This window comes from Malaclemys terrapin, chromosome 9, assembly GCF_027887155.1.
Source record: "Malaclemys terrapin pileata isolate rMalTer1 chromosome 9, rMalTer1.hap1, whole genome shotgun sequence".
Classification (NCBI taxonomy): Eukaryota; Metazoa; Chordata; order Testudines; family Emydidae; genus Malaclemys; species Malaclemys terrapin.
In genome coordinates, this window is record NC_071513.1 from 99908570 (window position 1) to 99929032 (window position 20463).

General features: G+C 44.7%; 1 protein-coding gene across 1 annotated transcript in view; it reads left to right on the forward strand.

Moving 5' to 3' along the window:
• The first annotated feature begins 587 nt into the window (after positions 1 to 587).
• PDE6D (phosphodiesterase 6D) overlaps positions 588 to 20463 on the forward strand; it is a 54282-nt gene continuing 34406 nt past the window's right edge. Inside the window, exon 1 of the mRNA XM_054040475.1 lies at positions 588 to 787. Coding sequence (XP_053896450.1) covers positions 738 to 787 — 50 coding nt within the window. The 5' untranslated portion in view covers positions 588 to 737. The remainder of the gene's footprint in view (positions 788 to 20463) is intronic.

Here is a 20463-nt window from a genome sequence, read left to right on the forward strand (position 1 = left end):
TGAGTAAAGCAGGTGGGCTAAATATCTTCTTTTAAAAAACAGCTGCATTTAATAAATCCCTTTGCAGATCAATTCCACCAGCCAGGGAAAAGTGGTTTTACTGAACAGCCATGATGGATAAAAGCAAGGGGAACAAAGGAAATTGCACTGCAGAATTGTGAGGGAGTGGGGAAGCATGACAGATGTGTAGCTACAGAATAAGTGGGAATTTGGGGGGGGGGCTGCCCGGGTTGACCGGGGTCACCCCCCGCCCCCCACCAGTGCTGCGGCCAATGCTGCTGCCGACAGGGGGCGCAGTGAAGCACCCTCAGAGGCGCATGGGGAGTTGCCCGGCAGCGCCCCTCGTGGCCGATACCCGCAGCTGCAGCTCCGCTCCCGGCCCGGCCTCCCAGTCCCTCGGCGACGTCAGTTGGCTAGGGCGTACACCTTAGCGACCGTCGCGCAGCCTCCCGTGCTGGGTGCTCTCGAGAGCGCGCTGCCTGATTGGCTGCAGAGGCTGTCGCTCGGGAGAGAGGAGGCGGGTCGGAGGTGGCGCGGGGCGCGGCGATTGGCCGGCGCTCCCACGGGCGGGGCGGCTCCCGTCCGCTCGGGTTGGTTGTGCCGGACAGCGGCGGGTGCAGCGTCTGGAGCGCCGCTGTCTCCTCCTCCGCGGTCGCTGTCCCGGCGAGCCCCGTGAGCGAGCCCAGCCCCTCCCCCACCCCCGGCCCCGGGGCGCGGAGCGGAGCCGCAGCGGGACCATGTCGGCCAAGGACGAGCGGGCCAAGGAGATTCTGAGGGGATTCAAGCTGTATCCGCCGGGGACGGGCCTGGGCGGGGGGGCGGCCCGGCTGGGGGAGGGGGGTCCGGTTCCGGGAGCCCCTCGCGCGCGTGCGTGGGGGGGGCGGGGAGCAGGGCCCCCCCCGGGTGCTGTCACCGCACGCTGAGCGCCCCTCGCCCGGGCTGGCACCGTGCCCGCCCCGCGCTGCAGCGCCCGGGAAGGACCCAGGAGCTGGTGGCGGATCCTGCTGCCCTGCCACCCCCCTCCCCCCGGGAGCCTTGTACGGCCCCGGCCAGCTGTGGGGTGGGGGGAGCCCCTCAGCGCCATCGTGTGTGCCCCCCATCCTGGGCTCTGCCCCGCCTCGCTCAGCGAGCTTCGCTGGGTTATGCCTTTGATGTTGCTCTGGAGGGCAAGAGCGTCAAGCGGTCTGTGCTAGCAGGTGCCCTTGTCACGCTCCTGAATTGCCCTGGCGAGTTGAGCTGTCTGGAGCTGTCCAAGGGGGGGCTGCTGCTGGACAGCACTGAGGGCAGCTGAAAGGGAGCAGTGGCTACTGTGGAGCGCAGCGTTGTGATTTTAGTTTTGGCTCTTGCTGTGAAAAGCAGACCGTGGAAGGGGAAAAGAAGCGTGGGCTGGTGTGTTCGTGTGGGCAGAGTCTTGAGAATAGGGCGATCGCTTCCTCTTAACCGTCATGTCACTCTGTCATATCCCTTCTTTCCCAGCCTTAAGTTCTATAGAGCTGCTACAACTTAAGGACCCATGTCTGTTTGGAAAGGAAACACCTATTTTCAAAGTCCCCAAGCAGTTTAGAGAAGTACCTTGTTCCTTTTATTGACCAAAAAGCTCCCTTATTTTCTCTTGCCTAACTGGTAGTGGGATATGGTATGTCTTGCTATTTCTAGGGGGCAAGTGGTGTGTAATTACTAATATGGTATATGTTGCCCTTCTATGGGACTCACTGCAGCTCATCTTAAATTGGACTTTTTGCGTTATCTAACTATGAACACATTGTTGAGTAAACCTGGGCAAGAAGGAGAAATGAGATCCTGGATGCCTCACCTACCCAGCATTTTAGTAAAAGGGTGGACAGATTCCATCAAAAGGGGGGTGTATGTGTGTGAAAAGTTTATTTAAAAAACTCCAACCTTTCATTTTTCCATATCATTAATGTAAAGTGGAAGTGGGCTGGTCTTACCCCACTTTTGGGCACTAGGGGAAACCTTAGTTACTGCTCAAATTCAAGAGCGCAAAAGTGGAAGCAGCATCTTATATGATACTGTAGTATTTTTGTATTACTTTGCTTTTTCAGACTTTTGCTGCATCAATTTGTGTATAATCTCTAACAGCTGTGGCATGATGTTCTGAGCAGCTATATGTGGGATTTAGTCAAATAGCTACCATCAGAGTGCAAGCAGATGTTTCTCCCTGGGGAACTATGGTATTTTTTCCCCCTCTTCTAAGTAGTGATTCCCTATGCCCAGTCAGGCTTTTTAAAAAATTCTTTCCAGAGTAGCAGCATTGGAAATTCTTCCTTATATGTGCAACTGTGATGTTTCAGTTGTCAAGAAGATTGTTAACAGAAGGCTGAGAAGTTCAGGCTATTAGAGAAGATGAATTTATTAGCCTGAACTTGTCAAAAGTTTAGACTCTTGGTTATTTCCCCCTAGCTAGAGACCTAAGAAGTGCCTAGGGCATAACTCTAACCTCGGGCTTTTATTTGGACCTCCAGCTTCTGCAGGCTAGGAAACTTAAGCAGCTGTATTTCAGTGATGTATGAAATAATCTCTGCATAGAGTTGATTAAAATAGTAAGGGTTTTTCAGTTTTAGGAAGGGAAGATGCCATGCAAATGTAAGAGACAAGGTGGGCGAAGTAATATCTTTTAGTGGACCAACTTCTCTCTCACCAACAGAAGTTGGTCCAATAAAAGATACTACTCCATCTACCTTCTCTGTAATTTCCTGGGACTGACAGGGCTACACCACCACTGCATATGCAAATATAAAATTAAGTTGTCTACAATAGAAAGTATAGACTAAAGTAATTAATTTTAACATAGATTATGGCCCAGCCTAGTAGCCTAATGATGGTGCTCAGCATGGTCATATGGGAGCAACACAAATTAAATTTTTTGTTATTTGCTCCCTGGAAGTGACCGGGTCTCGGAGCATTATAGAAGTTCAGCCCTGATGGATGAATAGACAAAAAGCAAGCATCACATGGAAAGTGATCCCTTGGGTGCATTAGAAAGCAGCATTTAGGTACTTAAAGAAGCTCTATGTATTCTTCATTTGAAAGGCTGCTATCTGACCTAATAGCTAGACAGCAGGAAATAAAGATCATTAGGCCTGAGGAAAAAGGAGGACCTTCTGCAAAGATTTCACAAGTGGAACTTTTTATAAAAAGGGAGAGTTAAAGCAATTCTTTTAATCATTAATTGAAGAACTGTCTTGACGAGTCATCAATAAAAAGATGCATGTGGATGAACAGGCATTCTTCGTCCCTGAGGAAAACACCGAGGCATTGCATCCTTAACACAGGAAGCTACTCATGCACAGAATGTGGTGACATTCTGTAGAGTAGCCAAATGCAACATTTGATCAGCTAAAATTTAGGATTTCCTCTTTAAAAAGTGGTCCCATAGTCTAGAAAACATTTAAAAGAAATACTAAGTTGTTGCTGACTCTGAAGCTATTTATGGGAATCTAGTTTCCTTAATAGGAAGAGACAGTCCTGAAAGTGTGTGTGCTAGGAGAGATGGCAGCATCTCCCCTATCGGCATTGGGGAGGGAAACAGTCACTTCCTTCAACTTAATGGAACCGTAAAGAACTTGTTTCACCTGCCAACAGAACATCTAGCTTGAAGATAACTAGAATATTCTTGTCTTAGGCCTCATCATGCCAGTTTTCTTATGTCATGAGATGAGTTTATAGAGTAGAAAATTTCATTGGTAAAGCAGGCTTGTTAAATTGCTTACTGGAACATAGAACAGACATGTTAACTACAAGTCTAGTTCACCCTGGATAGTTAGTTTCCTCAGATACGGTTTACCTGTGGTTCTTGAGAAAAGCTAAATGCAAGTTTTCCCAACTGATTAGAATAGGATTCTGTGGAAGTTAAATTTTAGAAATCTACCCTGACTCGCATGGCTGAGGCATGATTTCCTTCCTGTATGACGGTAGCACAGAAACATGCTGTGGGTAGAGTCCATAAAAACCTCAAGCCAGAAGCATCTGCTCCAGGCTCTTGCAGGCCTATATTTGCCATTCTGTTTACTTTTTTTGTTTTGTTTTGTTGTTTTTTTAAAAACTATTGAGTATTTAAGGCTTTCTGGTAAATGGAGGATAGACATGCGTAATCTCACCTTTGTGTTTTAGGTATTTATATGGCACCCATCCACATTATCTGGGTATGTCTTGTATAACTTGTGGGTTTGCTACCTAGGAACAGATGGAAAACCTATAACCAGCAAGCAATTTGATAGCTTGTTGTCTCTTGTAAATTAAACTAGACCGCTTAAAAGCTTAGTCTGTTTATAAATTCTTTGATGGCACTTTGCTGTAGGCAGCAATCCTGTTACACTTATAAAGCGTATCTACAAGCTAGTCCTTGCTTTGGAAAGCAGTTTAGTTGCCTCACGCTAAACAGGACGTTAGTTCTATAGGTAACTGAGGATACATTCCTTTTGGCAATGCTAGCCAAGATCCTAGTTCTGCAAGTGTGTATGCACAAGTAGTTTTGGTGACTCACATGCATAAAGTTAAGACTGTGCTTAAGTATTTGCAGGATCAGTGCCTAATATTTTATCAAGATACAGAACAGATTCTGAAGGTACTAGGATTTCTGGAGAGGAAAGAGCCTTATGGGCCAACTTGAGTGCCTCCTTACTGGTTATCTGAACCTCATTTACCTTTGTCACAGAATAGCCTTCAATATTTGTTCTGCCATCTTATCTTTGGAACTAGTTTATACCCTTAATTTCAATGTATTTATTTAGCAACCTTTCCCATACAAGAGTAGAGAGCTGAAGGAAGACTTTTCTGTGACGTATGTCCTGCTGATTGAACAGTTTCTCTAAATTGGCTTTCATCAAACCCCTTGGTAATTTGTAATCTCTTTATTGGGTTCCCTCTACATCTCTTCTGTAGAATGTAAAATACCCAAGTAATAAAGAATTGCATGGGAAAACTAAGAACAGGTTGATTATAGGGGGAGGGATAGCTCAGTGGTTTGAGCATTGGCCTGCTAAACCCAGGGTTGTGAGTTCAGTCCTTAAGGGGGCCAATTAGGGTTCTGGGGCAAAATCAGTACTTAGTCCTGCTAGTGAAGGTAGGGGGCTGGACTCTATGACCTTTCGGGGTCCCTTCCAGTTCTATGAGACAGATAGATATAGATCTCTCTTTCTAAGCTAAATTCTGTTTAAGTCCAGTAGACCTATTTTTGTTTACCCTTCCATTTAGTGGCAGCATCGGTATTGTTAATCAGATGTGTTTGGTCATAGGTTGTAGTGGTTGATATATGTTTGACTCTTAAGGCAGCATTTCTCAAATGGTGGATTCCAGCCCACTAATGGGTCCCACATTCCCCAGATGAGCTACCTACCTCCTGCCTATGCTCTCCCTTCCCCTGGGCAGCAGTGTACAGGATCCAGGCAACAGCAGCAGAGAAAGTGCTTCTGGGGCATATGTGGGATGGGGACAGGCTGCTTCTTCCTTTGCACTGCTACTGCTGTCCAGATCCTGCTCCCTTGCCACTCTCTGCTGCCCAGGGAAAGAGAGGCCACACCAATAGCAACACAGAGGAAGTGGCTGGAGCCAGAGAGCAGTCAGCAACCTGGTAGAGATTGTGACCTGACCCTGGAGAGGAGGGTGCAGGGCTGGTAAGCAAGGCATTGGGGTGGGGGAAGATGGGGTGGAACTCACCACTCTGGCGCCTTCTGCCGGCTGTCATGGGAATTAGCTCTTCTCGCCAGTGCACCCTCTTCTGGTGGTGCCTGTCTGCCATCACTTCGGCTCTGGGACCCACATCACTCCCAGGACCATAGCATCCTCTTCAGTGACAGCCCTCCGGCTGTGCCGCACTCTGTTGTCCCCCCTTCCAGGGGAATGTTGCAGTCTCTTGGTCCAGCCATTTCCTCAGGAGCAAGTGGGAGTGGGTGGCATGTGGGCCCACCCACTACTCCAGGTCGCAGCCCAGGGACCCTGTAGATGGCCATCACTTGCTGCATCCCCTCTAATTCCTCTGTAGGCCACCCTGGGCCACTTCCTCATGACCCTAGCACCCTCTTTGCCCTTGCCTCAGCCTGCAGATCCTTGCAACCCACCAGGAGCTGCCTTTAGCTCCCCGGGTCTCTGAGTGCAGCACCACTCTGTCCAGGGTGCTTGCTGTCTTCAGCCTGCAGGGCAGCTAGTCCTCCTCAAGCTCCAGGGAGTGACTGAAGCTGCTCTGCAGCCCTTCTTATATGGGCCAGCCCAGCCCTGATGGGCTGTCTCCTGTACAGCCTCCCAAGGGCTCTATTAACCCCTTAGAGCCCAGTGTGGGGCAGGCACCCCATCACAGTCCCCCCTGCACAAAGAGACAAAATGCAGTTGGTGTGTTGCCTTAGTAAGGAGTTTGGTAACCACTGTCTTAAGGGACCACAGTTCAGCTTGTAGGAAACTGCTCTTAATGTCTTAATCCAAAACAGTAAAAACCCTACCTTTGTTTCATAGCCTAGTTAAAGTTCCTAAATGTAACTTCCCAAGACCCTTAATAGCAAGCAAATAGTACCAAAGGTACTCCACATATAGCACTACTTTTAAAAAATTTACATGTGCTAAGTATCAGAGGGGTAGCCGTGTTAGTCTGAATCTGTAAAAAGCAACAGAGGGTCCTGTGGCACCTTTGAGACTAACAGAAGTACTGGGAGCATAAGCTTTCGTGGGTCAGAACCTCACTTCTTCAGATGCAAGCCTTGCATCTGAAGAAGTGAGGTTCTGACCCACGAAAGCTTATGCTCCCAGTACTTCTGTTAGTCTCAAAGGTGCCACAGGACCCTCTGTTGCTTTTTACATGTGCTAAGTGTTATACAAACAGTTATCAGGGTAGGGTAAAGTTATGTATGTGGGTTTGCATTTGAGGCTGTTTCATATGTTAGCATGCAGACATTCCACAAGACTTATGGAATCAATGCTTGTTCTATTTGATTTGATTTCAGGGACTCCCTGTAACCCCTCCCTCATGCAAGGGCTTTGCATTCCCCCTCTCCCCATTCTTCCCTCCATCACATGCTTGGGGGCTCTGTCCCCCATGTGTCCCCCTTCTCCCTATTCCTGGGTCCCCATTTTTCCCATGCCCTGGGTTTTGTGTGCCTCCATTCCCAATATCAGGGCCTGCTCATTCTCTCCTCCCCCATGCCAGGGACTGTATTCTCCCCCTATATCATTGTTCCCTATTCTTACCCCATGTCAGGAGAAGTGGAGACCGAGAGACCCTATGCTTCTCATCATTATTTCTTCTTTCTTGGGGGGAAAAAGTCATTCAGGGTGTCAGCATGTTCAACTGTACTGGGAGGATGGGCAGAGCTAAAGGTGTTAATGGCTTTTTTGATCTGTAGACAATTACAGACCTCCATTTCCCCCTTCTGGTTTTCAGATTTTCACCAAAGTTAATAGGGATTTGTCCCCTGATGCCTAGAACATTTCCTGACATTTTAGAATTAATCTCACGCAGTGTTCAAAAGCTGTTACACTCAACTAGATGGCATTTCTATGTTTGGGTGTATGACAATGGCTCATAAGTCTTTAACTATGTTTGCTTGTCTTTAAGCGCTTGCTTGGGCTTTGTAAGTGGAGGTGATAAGTGAGTTTTGAAAGTAGATTGTGGTTTGGAATTTCTCAGGGGTGTAAAAAACACCTTGAGTAGATAAGTGACGACTGTTTCTCAAGTTTAAAGAGATGGGTCACTAGTGAAAGGAAAGAGGGGGTGCCGGCCAAGCTAATTATGGCTTCTGTGGTGCTGTGCCCCATTAAATGAATCCCAACTAGATAAGCACATTCTATAAAGTGCTGCACACACCACTCGCTTTACTACAGACATGGATTTAAAAAAGTGCTAAAACCCATAGCAAAGTAGTGTGTGCGCCTCTCGAGTAGTAGGTATCACGGTTCCACCACGGATGCCTGACCCACCAGGCCACAGGACCTAACTAAATGCAGAGGACCAAATCCTGCTTCATTTGAGTCAATGGCAAAACTCCTATAGATTTCAAAGAGGCCAGGATTTGACCCAGAAACTTTATCCATCATAGAGCTTGTATAAATTGACTAAGGTACAAAATCTACCACTTTAGGCAGAGCTGGAACTAGAAGACTCAAAGTTTCTTGTGCAATGTTTGTCAATAATCTGTTACTCAGTTAGCTCACGCAGAAGACAGATTTTTGCACAATTATAGGTCCAGAGGCATATTGATGAGGAATTCAGGAACAGCAATTTTACTAGATTCTAGGGGTTTCCTTTCACTATTGAAAGTTAGCCCTGGCTAGCTCAGAGGAAACAGTGCCCCCCTCCCCGAAAGTTTAATTGTCATAATGTTGTTTAGTGTCCATCTAATAGCAATTTCATTAACTTTTACCATTCTGCCCCTTGGAAATGGCCTCTTGAATGGGCTAGTTGTAGTCTATTTCAAATTTGATGATGCCGTTTCATTTGATGGACAGTAAAGTTTCTGTTTGAAACTTAAGCAGTCAGTCAAAGTACTGTTTAAGGTGTTCAGAAAAGATCTAGTTAATGGCACTAACCCTAAACACTGGAACTTGAAGGGGTTTTGAGATAGTGGGTGGGGAGAGCATTACAAGCAATTGGTTGCAACCATAACTATTATGGCTACTGTTGTACTTAAAGTACTGCACAGGATCTTTTCAGGGGGAGTAAGACAAAATGCCACATTTATTAGTAATACATGTATTCATTAACTCTGTAACATATGCATATGATAGATATTACACACACACACACACACACACAAACACACTCCGTCTTGTTGTTACCAATTAGTTGCTCCTCTTAACTTCACTGGCCAGGTGAGTTAGATGGGGGAGGGGGTGGAGCCGGGCTTCTGCTGATCCGGATCGATGCTCCCATGTTGACAAGACAAGACCCGGGGTCCTCTGCAAGACACCTCACTTTTATAGCAGCTTTTTTCTTATGCAAATCTATACCAGATTCAAATTCTGTGTCTGTGTCCATTGGTCCTTTGTGCTGCTTTCTTTTGAGTGTTGTCCCAATGCTGCAAAGAGGGTGTTTCCAAAAGAAGGTGCTTGCTTCTAACCCCCGAGGCCGTCAGTATGTCTGCTTGTTTTTAATGAGCCCACTTGACACGTTTTATTGTCCATGGGTCTGGCTCCCAGTCCCTCTCCAACAGTTGAGGCTGTCTGGAGGTGCTGCCTTCCATGCCTTGCTCATCCACACCTCATTCATTCAACAGGGCAATTGATTAAGAGTGGGAGGGGGGGGGGAGAGAGAGCTCTTGTTCTACTGCTAGCAAACAGAAATTTTTCTTCTATCTTATTCTATCCTTAGGGGCTATAATATTATACCAAGGGCAATGCAAAGTTTCTAAATGAGGCTTTGATACAAAGTCCCATGAAAACAGAGGTCACACGTGGGTAGACCCACCACAAGGTTATATGAAGAGGTACAATGTAAAGTCATATGAAAATTATCAGAGATTTATCTACACTACTACCCTTCCATAATAGGAAACACATGACAGGAAACCCTAATTCTTCCATCTGCAAGAGAGCTCTGTTATCTGCCTCTTGTAGAAATTGTTTAAGATGCACTCAGCCTACATAATACCCCCCATGGTTTCTTCCCCCACTGAAGTGCCCAAGACAAGAGTAGCTCATAACTAACTACAACCTGTTTTCTAGGGTTACCATACGTCCGGATTTTCCCGGACATGTCTGGCTTTTGGGGGCTCAAATCCCCGTCCGGGGGGAAATCCCCCAAAAGCCGGGCATGTCCGGGAAAATCGGGAGGGAGGGCTGGGCCGGGGTCGCGGGGCCGGGCGCGCGGGGCCGGGCCGGGGCCGCGGGGTCGGGCCGCCGAGGGGGTGCGCGGGGCCGGGGGGTCGGGCCGGGAGCCGGGCCGCCGGGGGGGTGCGCTGGGCCGCGGGGCCGGGAGCCGGGGGGTCGGGCCGGGAGCCGGGCTGCCGGGGGGGTGCGCGGGGCCGGGAGCCGGGGGGGTGCGCGGGGCCGCCGGGGGCCGGGAGCCGGGGGGGTGCGCGGGGCCGCCGGGGGCTGGGAGCCGGGGGGGTGCGCGGGGCCGCCGGGGGCCGGCTGGCAGTGCTGGGCGGGCCGGGGGTGGTCGGCCGGGGCCGGCACCCCAGGGCCGCAGCCGACCCAGGCTGGAGCCGCCGGGGGGCCAGCCTGGGCCGCACCTCCTCCCCCCACACCGCCCCTTACCTGCCCAGGCTTCCCGCGAATTAAATGTTCGCAGGAAGCAGGGGAGGGGGCGGAGTTGGGGCGGGGGAGGGGGCGGGGCTGGGGGCGGGGCCAGGGCCCCGTGGAGTGTCCTCCTTTTGGAGGCACAAAATATGGTAACCCTATGTTTTCTTCACATAGCCGATGCATGAGATCAAGAACACTTAACTGCATGGGAAACAAAGAGTTAGTAACAAGCGGTTTCAGAACTAGAGGGATATGGGAGGAGTTAGTTAAAATGTCAACTTAGTGACCTGTAACTTAAAAGCTAAGAGTGAATTTTCTTCAAACTTTGCAAAAGCCTGGATTTCAAGTTAAATTCAAGATTTCAGATTAAATAAACTTTCAAAGCCAAAAAATTAGAGAACTAGATGAGGGATTTATGGTAGGGACCATCTTTTTGTCCAGTTTATGTATAGCGCGTAGCATAGTGGGGTCCTGGTCCATGAGTAGGACTCCTAGGTACTATGGTAATACAAGAGTAAAATAAAGGAACCTGGTTGCATCCTTCACTATGGAGAGACTGCCACTTGTAACAATGTTTGAATTAGCAGTCCACACTTGTTTTAAGAGAAGGCTGAAGTTTTGCTTATTGTTTTAATGAACTGCTGCTGTGTTTTCCTAGGAGGTACATGTTTGAAGAATAATTACTATTTCTACTTTAGGGAATCTAGTTCTAGCAGCATTATTTCAGTGTATGTACACCTCTGTATTGATATAGTGAGTCACATCTAGCAGAGCAGAGATCTTCTATAAAGATGATAATCCCTGATGCTGCAAACTTGTAAAAAACAAAAGCCTGTAACGTTTCATAGTGGCATACAAGTTACTTGTCTGACTGAATGAGTAAATGATTAAACTTCATCTTATCCTCTGTTTTTAGTACCCAGATGGTGTAGCAAAACTGTCTTATTAAATACCCGTAGTATGTGTAAGTAAGTGTAGAGAAACGCTTTAGGAAGTTTGAGTAAGTCCTTCTTACAAGACTAATTTATGCAGTAAGTGCCTGGATAACCTGGTGATCTAGGCCAGGTGTTTTTGGCCACTCTAGTTATTCTACTTGAATAATTGAATTTCCAGGTATTAACTGCAGTGGTGCTTGTTTATAGCATCTTGACATGTGGACATCTCTGAATGGGAATTGTTTAATGAAGAATGTTAACTGTTTCTGAAAACTGACTTCTCAAGTTAGCCATGTAAAAGATGATGAAGTCAGGAGATTTGCATTCTGTTCTCTGCTCTTCCTTTAACTGTGTGTGAATTTTGGAAATGTCATTTAACTTCTTCCTCCCTTCTCCCCCTCCATCTGGAAAGTGAGGAGAATATCTTTATGGGAGTTGTGGCTTAGTTCATATTTGTAAAGAGTGAAGATCCTCCAATAGAAGGAGACAGAAAAGCACAAAATGTTTGAACCTAGATGCGCCAAGACACCTTGGAAAAAACTTGTATAAATGGACGTATACAGACATCTAGCATAGAAAGGCTTATTTCTGGGCTCCTACATGGAGGCAAAAAAGGAGAACTTGAAGATTGGTACTTAGTTTTTTTAATAACTAACTTCGTAGTTTTCTGCACTTTCCTCCATCTCAGGTTGGTATAAAAAAATTAGTTGTTTGAGAGCAGAATTGATTCCTCAAATCCTCCCCACGTGTCAGTTGTTCAAACACTTAAAATCACTTTGAAACATTTAAACAGTGATCCTGCTAAAATAGCAGCTTGTGTTGACATTTGTGATACATGTGTACCTATAATGCTTGACATTGAATACAATCACTTCACACAAATTAAGTACCTTTTATATTCTTTGTGATGACCACAAAGATCTGCTTCACTGTGGCTTTTCCATAAACAGGTACCTGTTGGGAATAAAACAGAAATCAGTTCTCTCAAATGATTCAAGGAACCTCTGTAAGTTAAGTAAATAATATCCTCAACCATTTGTTATGGTCTTAAGGCAGGCTACAGTATGCCCAGTTTCGCTTGGAAATGATGTACAGCAACTGAGGTTCTCTAGAATGACAGCGGGAGCCAAAGCTGAACGTTCCAACTGCAGGACTTTTAAAACCTTGATTGACAGACAAGGATTTTCACTATGACAGTGGTAGAATTCAGTGTAGGAAAGCTCTAATAAAAGTGTTTTGTGCTGTGGCTGAATACGGAGATGTAGAAAGAATTCATTGATAGCATCAGATTAATTCAGCCTTAGGGGAACATAGGAGTTGACTACATGCATGATTTTAAGACATCAGAAGGGATGATTATGCCAGGAGGGGGGCAGGATAGAGTAATGAGCAAGAATAAGTGGAATTTTGCTTAATTTTACTTGACCTGAAAGCTGTTAGAAAAATGTTACATGGGATAATACAAAGCTATTGAGTTCAAGCATGCGATTTTGTGACACCCATGTATTGAAGGATAGCAAAGATAACTTTGAGCAAGACGGAGTCACCCATTAAAGATCATGATGATGCAGTGGATAATACACTTACGTTGTTGGTTCCATAGCTATAGTAGTAGTAGTAAATAGGACAGCTTTCTGGGGTACCCCAGACAGTTTTCATAAAGTATGCACAACTGACTCACTTTAATTTCGCATAAAGTCACAAATATTTGGCCTGGTGCCTCTGTCATGACAGAGCAGCTACCTGGCCAAATGTCAATGAATGGTGTTGCGACATCACTTGGTTTGGGGGCCCTCTCAAACAGGGTGGGGCCTGGGCAAACTGCCCCTTTTGCCCCACCCATCTGAGGGCAACACTGGCAGCCTCTGTGAATGGTGTTCTGCATGAAACCCATCTAATTTATGATAGTGTGGATGTTCGTTCATTCAGGCTCGGAGTATCTAGTACTGTGAATTTTTCTGCGTACTGCAGCAAGACTGCAGGGGATCCTTACACCTTAATCACAAATTAATGTGTACAAGGCTCAAATAGATTGCCTCTTCTTCATTTCAGAAAACTTGATTTAAGCCTTGCCTGACTTAAGGATAAATGTGCATGGATTTAAGAAACCCATCCCACATCAGTCAGAAATTTCTAGTTAAAGACAAACTATTGAATAGACAGTCAGCTTCAGATACTTCTTTTGGATGAATCATTGAAGTTTAAAAAAATACTAGGTTGGACAACAGTCAAGAACTTCATGAGAGAGAGAGACACACACACACAGACACACGCAAAGATTCATTCTGTGGGTGGAAAATCATTTCAAGTTAGTTACTTTCCTGGTTTTACTTTATTAACGCATTTGCATGGACTGTTGATAGTTCCTCATAAGCATGGGACTCAGGAATGCCCACACACTTTCCAAAATACATCTAATCAAAGTGGAAAGGAGTTTGTGTAAACAGGTACAGGAGCAAACTGAATAGTTTGCAAGCCAAGACAGTAAGGTAGTTATTTTCCTTGTGACACTTAGGGAACTCTTCCTTTGCAATTCATATTGTTTTCACTGAACATACAGTGTAGGGAAAGATCAGCATTTTTAAAATGAAATTCGAAAGCACTTCTGGATGTTACTTTTTATTGCAGATGATCCTAGATTGCCCTAGTTTTCTTCTTAACCATCATGGGATATGCAGCTTCTTCTGGAACCTAATAACAGTACTGGTGGCTCCCCTGGAGGAGTTCTCTTAGGATGACCAGATGTCCCGATTTTATAGGGCTTTTTCTTATATAGGCACCTTTTACCTCCCACCCCCGTCCTGATCTTTTACACTTGCTGTCTGGTCACCTTAAGTTCTCTCCTCCCAGAAATGAGTTTGTTTGCCTCTGCAGTTCTGGTCAAGTGTGTTCCTTTCCTCCTGGACGAGGAGAACTGGAGTTCCCTGTATGGCAGCTCAGCGTGCTACTATTAAATCTCTAAACTGGTGGTCATGTGGTTTTTCATAGTTACCAAGGTCTCAAAGAAATATTTAAGTGCTCATCTGTTGCTTATTTCCCACATGAAATTATAATCCTTTGTGGGCACAGCAATCCATTGTGATGTCGTAAACAGGATTCTGACACCATGTGGGGGAATTAGCAGCAGGCACTGGTGAACTCTGAGAGCAAAAGACCTGGTTCTCCTACAACTCTCTCTCATAGCGTTCCTATATTTTTAGCCTTTTTTACTATCTACAAGTTGTCTGTGGCCTTTTGAAGAATGAGTTTCCTTCATTCTAGAAGACGGGCAGATTTCCTTTTTCAAAAAAGGACAGTCCCGGTCTCTAGTTTATGCTAACTGTACAAAAGCACCCCCAGCTATAGTGTACTATTCTCATTGGACACATGCGAAGTGTTACTTACACTGCTAATTCAAGGGAGGAAATAGTCATTTATCTGCTTTCCTTCTTCCATACAGACTTTTTCTAATTCATTAAACACTTTTGCATTGAGCTCTGTTGCATTATTATAAGGACTTTAAACTGAGCTTTGTAGAAGAAACACTGAACCTTGATTGGTTTTCTCAGACGTGAAAAAGGAACTAGCTCACAGTTATTGAGTATATATCAGTCTACCCATATGATGCACTAGCTCCAACACTAGTTTTGAAACATTCAAGTAAGGAAATGCAAGAGTCTCATTGTGCAAGGTAGGCCTGTGGCTGTAGTATTAGTCCCCAAAATAAAACAAAAAACCCAAGAGGAAGACTGAAGCCCCATCTCTTTAAGGCTCTAGCCCATTTCTCAGGGAAGAGGTTCAAGCACCCCCATTATTGCAGCAAGTCCCCTATCAGGGTCCTTTCAGTCTTTACCATAAACAAAGCAAAACCAAGGAATTAAGTAGTCGTATCTGCAGGCCTAGATGCAGTCTTCTGGCAGGCAAGTTAGTCCAGTCCTCCTTCAGGTTTTCCTGGCAGACTCCTAGCCACGTTCCAATCTCATTTCTGTCTAAGAGAGCTCTTATCAACTTCCTCTTCCTCTTTGAAATACCTGCCTGCCTGTGGCCAGGTGATTCTTCCCCTAAGTGGAAAGTAACTATCTGGCTTCCCTTGCAGGCAATTACCTCTGATTTCCCTGATGCAATGTGGGCTATGCACATCCCATCACACTCCTGCTAACCATTACTTGACAACATTATTGCACACACAGGACCCAAGTAATGATACAAGTAATACATTGAATGAGTCAGGCATCCTATAGAAAAAATAGTGTGTGATCCCATAATTAAGGATAGTACCATAATTCATATGCAAAAGGAGGCTGAATTGTTTGTATGGGCAACCTTCATTCTGATATTTCCTAACTTTTGAGTGCTTGACTTTACAACCATAATGTCCTAACATCAATTGTTTAAAAGTATTTTTATTGTTTTGTGGTCTCAAATAGTATTTTAATTCATTATAGTTGGAATTTCATACTGCATGCTAGATTACTATCTAGCATGTAGCACTTCAGCCAGATAAGAGAATTTTACAGGTTACAGGCATGTGAAAGGAAGGAGCTATAATGTAAACATTAATACAATCTTAACTGCAGATTTCTTTAACAGGGAAAGCTGTAATTACTGCTTGTAAATAAACTTTAGAATGCCTCTTTTGCATTTCAGTTTTTCAGTGCCCCTGGCTTACTTATTTTGGCTTGGAAGCTAGTGGCCCCTAAGGCTAAATTTTTGAGTGTGAATTCCCAATAGGTGGTATTCATTTGGGCCCTGATCCTGCAATGACCTCATCACAGGCAGATCCTTATTAAAGTCAAGAGGGCTTCATATAGGTGCATGGGTCCACCTGTACAGAGCTCATTGTGGGATTGGGGCCTCAGATGTTAGTATATAACATCAGGCAGGAACCAAATGTAAATCCTTGTTGCCACACTCTAAAACACTCAACCTGAAAATTAGATTTACTCACAATTTCAATGTTTTGCTGAAGCTATTTCCCTAACTACTTACTCTCTTCTGCAACCACCTTCCCCATCTATAATAGACTCAGTAAAATCTTACTGTGATTAACTTGTAAAGTTACTAATACAAAGCTGCAAATGTAGGTGTTTCTTTTGTGTACTTTATCACTTTAATTCTAAAAGTACAATAAATGTAAAATGGACCTCTTGTCCTTTGAACTCTCTGGTTGTCCCCTTCCCATGTGCATTGTTAGTTTCTTCATGCAATTGCCAGTCATATCTCTCCCTAGTATATTGCCAAATCTGCCTTTATTCCCCATGTAGACCTCATACAACAAGGCCATGTTGACACTACAGGCACTATAGCAGCATAGCTGTGGCGACGGAAGGGTTTTTTCTGTAGCTGTAAGAACTCCACCTCCTGCTTGGTAGCTAGGTGAACTGACACATTCTTCCATCGACGTAGCTGTGTCTACGCCAGGGGTTAGGTCAGCATAGCTATGGTGCTCCAGGGTATGCATTTTTCACACCGTTGAGTCCCATAGCTATGTCAACCTAAGACTTAAGTGTAGACCAGGCCCCTGGACTCCTCTTCACCTCCCCACCACAGGCAGAATGGTGTCCTGGCTTTCCTTGATGCTCTCAGGCTGGCCAGGGAGAGATTGAGAATTGAATCAGTCGTTTATATTGTAGTGGGGAGTCCTTTCATTAGGCTACCCTATTGCTTTAATGTTAAATAACTTATCTGTCTCTCATTTTCCAGCAGCTGACTTTATTTCCTGTTTTTTCTAATACCACAGGTACCAGAGTGACTTTTACTTCTTGTTCATGTAGCATCATCATATAATGCCAGCAGAATTGCTCATAACTTTGAGAATTAACTAATTGTGCTATGTCAGCAGAGGAAGCATAAGAAAATGTCATGTTTTTTTGTAGATCCCTCAAAAGTAATAGTGCTTTTAGGGTGTTCTTTTTTTGAAAGAAGTTCAAATCTGGAGCCAAACATTCTCAAACTCTAAATTGGAGGGTGGCCCTTTGAGTTAAGGGGGCCTCCAGCTGTAGCATACGTTGTTGTATCTTAGTCAGAAGGACTCTAGGTTGGCGGTAGCACTCTTCATGAAGAATAAGCTTATGAGTAGTAAACATGGTAGTTGAAATGAAGATGCTGTTGGCCTACATGTTTAGCTACATGGTTGTTCTCTGTATGTCTGAAGTCCACTTCTCCCTCCTATACACCTGGCCTAACTTTTAGAGATGCTGAGCATCCACCGCGGCAGTGAAAATCAGGCCAATACTGTCCGTATGGATAGTACATCAGAGGAATAATTCATAATGCCAAAAAAGGGTGGTTTGTTTCTCTGCGGTGCTGTATCAGCAAGCATATGACTGTTGGTCAATGTAGACTTTATAAAAGTGCTTTCCTTAGCAGTTTCTCTGGTTGATTTGAATTTTTATTTTGTTTATTAGATGCACAATGTTACTGCCAGGGCTAAGTACTTTTACTGTAAAATCTCAATAAGATTAAATCCACTTGTGACTCTTTAATTATATTTCAAGGATACTGAGTCCCATTCTGCAGAACCTCCTGCATTCTCTAGTCTTGTTCCTATTCACAGAATAACATATCTGATTGAAACAGTGGGGGACATGCTGGGTGTGGTGAAGTTCAGGGTGAATGGGTGGGCAAACAAATGTGCATAAATTCAAGGAAGCTAGAAGTCCTGTAGTAAGCTGTTCTTAACAAAACCAAATATCTGCTGGCATGGTAAGCATTGATTGCAAATATATTAGGATAGATATTTAACCATTGCTGTAGTCTTGAAAAAGACAGTAGAGCTTTCCTTAGCCAATATGATTTCTCATAGAGTAGTTAGATTTCACTCCTGTTATAAACAAATGTCCTTATGGACTAATTAACAACTGTATGAAGCAACACCCTTTCCTTCAAGGATGCAACTGGCATTTGCTGTGAAAGCAACAGAGATCCTGAGTTCTTCGAGTATTTTTCAGCTTTTCATTTCAATCTGTAACTTGTTCATATTACTTACTGTAGAAAACACACACTCCTGGAAACAATGTGGCTCTGATCCTTTGGCATACTTTCCCAACTAGCATGTAGAATTGTAATCCTGCCATTGGGGTGTATTCCCTGTCTTCATGCCAGGTTAGAAAACTGGAGTCGGAGGCTTGGGGCTTGTCTACACTAGGGATTTTTGCACAGATATAGCCATACTGCTGCAGAGCTCCAATGTAGATGTTCTGCACTGATGTAAAGTGGGGCTTGCATTGGTGCATTTTATCCAAAGTTCAAACAACCGGTAACTACACCAGTGCAAAAATCCCTAATGAAGCTAATCACTTACTTAATTCAGTTATTGAGGGGAAAATGTTCTTAAAAGTGAATGCAGTGCTGATAAGAAGTTCTGGGAGACTGAAGTCCTCAATCCACTGAACAGGGAGAGTATAGACCATGTTATTGTATCAGGGTATGCAAGAGGAGTTCAGTCTTTGATCTTTCATTCCTTTCTCTCTCCGCTGAGACTGATAACAAAGATTGCAGTTAATGCCAATTTTAGAGGTGACTTCTGTGATGTGAACACCTGTCTACTAAGAACTGGATTAAGACTTGGCAACTCATTTCTTTCAAGCCAGTGGTCTTCAGAAGGCAGTGATTTTATATTATTACTGACCTGGTCTGGATTGGAAAGTTCCGTAGCCAAGTGAAAATCCATCTGAGTCACTGTATTACTTTCCACAAATCATTTTCTTCTTTTTTGAGGGCATCTGGGTATTCATACTTGTGGGACTTGATGCCACTGGTATTGAACTGCAGAGCTGCCATGTCCTTTGGAAGGGGATGTCAATTGCCCTACTCTGTGTAAGAGAGTGTGCTCCCCCTCCCCACTCTGTCCCTCCAGTATCTTTGCTGTTTGGGGTGCAGTGAATGGAACTTGCCTTGTGTCCTCAAGCTAGATCTTCCCTTAGTTTAGCTTATTATTATTATAATTTGCATAGAGTAGGGTAGGATAATTAAGTGTACATTGCTGCCCTGATCCTGGAGTCTTTGGACCCTCACCAGAACCATGTTGTGCCTTAAGTCCTGCAGTTGGTTCAATAAGTGTGCCTCCTGCCTAGCAATCATATTTGAGACTGGTGCCCACATCCAGTACTTCCTGTGTTTGAGCGAGACCCAGGACGTAACCAGGTGTGCAACTTGCTGCACCTTTACTCCTTGTACTAGAAGGAAGATACCCTTGAGGTTCTAGTCTCATCTGGCCTCTCAGTGCCTACAGCCTGATACTCCAGCAGGCCCATTTAGGGTCCTGAGAACAGCCTCTGTGCCACGGTTATGGACACAAGACCCAAGAAGTATCTTAAGCCACAGGTTATATTGCAATATCGCCAGTTTTCTTGATTTCAAAAACCTTGTTCCATGTCAGGCTCTTTTTACACAGAAAAATTGGTATAATGGCTGATGTTTTACAAAACAACTTCAGTGTTGTATGACTCACATGGTAAATAGGTAACTCCTGTTCAGTAGCATATATTCAATGGGACATGAAAGTCCTCAGAACAGCTATGTGATGGGGCTTAACTCTTTGTCCAACAGGTGATGGGAGTAAGTGCCAATTAGTGCACCTGTGACTGATTGCCTCCTGGCCAGAGGGGACAGAGCTAGGTAAGCATCATTAGACACACAGGTCTTATACAGAACTGGAGGGAACTCAGTAGGGAAGAGAGTGCAGAGGGGATGAGAAGAGAAACCTATAGGGAGCAGATCCTCCATGGAGAGCCCTGGGATAGGACTTAAACAGGCAAGAAGCCTGGTAGGAGAATCTAAGGGGAGCAGGTTAGGACCCTGTGGGACAGGTCCTGAGCAAGGGTCAGTAAAAGATAATATGTAAGGAATTATGTATTTATACTAAACAGTATGTTCTCAAGATCTGGGAGTTAAGCAGGTCACCAAGAGGTGACATACCTCAGACATATTCCTTTTAGACAGGAAGTAATTTATCTTAAGGAGATGCTTATCTCTCAGTCTGCCATTTCACAAAAAATAGGCTTATCAAGGCAGGTGAGGTGTATGAATATACAAGAGTCTCATGGAACTGCAATCAAGTGCAACTGTAAATACTGAAAAAAGAGTTGACCATCTGACCAGTGCACAATACTTTCGAGCCTTCAGTTAGTTTAGCTTTTGATGTTTGCTAGACTATTCACATTAAGTATCTCATTCATTGTATATGTTGCAAGGAACACATCCAATGTAGGTTATGACTAAGTATGACATAAAGGCATTTCTTGGTTCTACATAAAACTGCCATAAAACAGGATTAGATATTCTAATCCAATGGCAATCACTGCTAGACTGCTTAACTTAATGACATCTCCTTCAGGTGTGTAGAGAGAGGAAGATGGGGGGT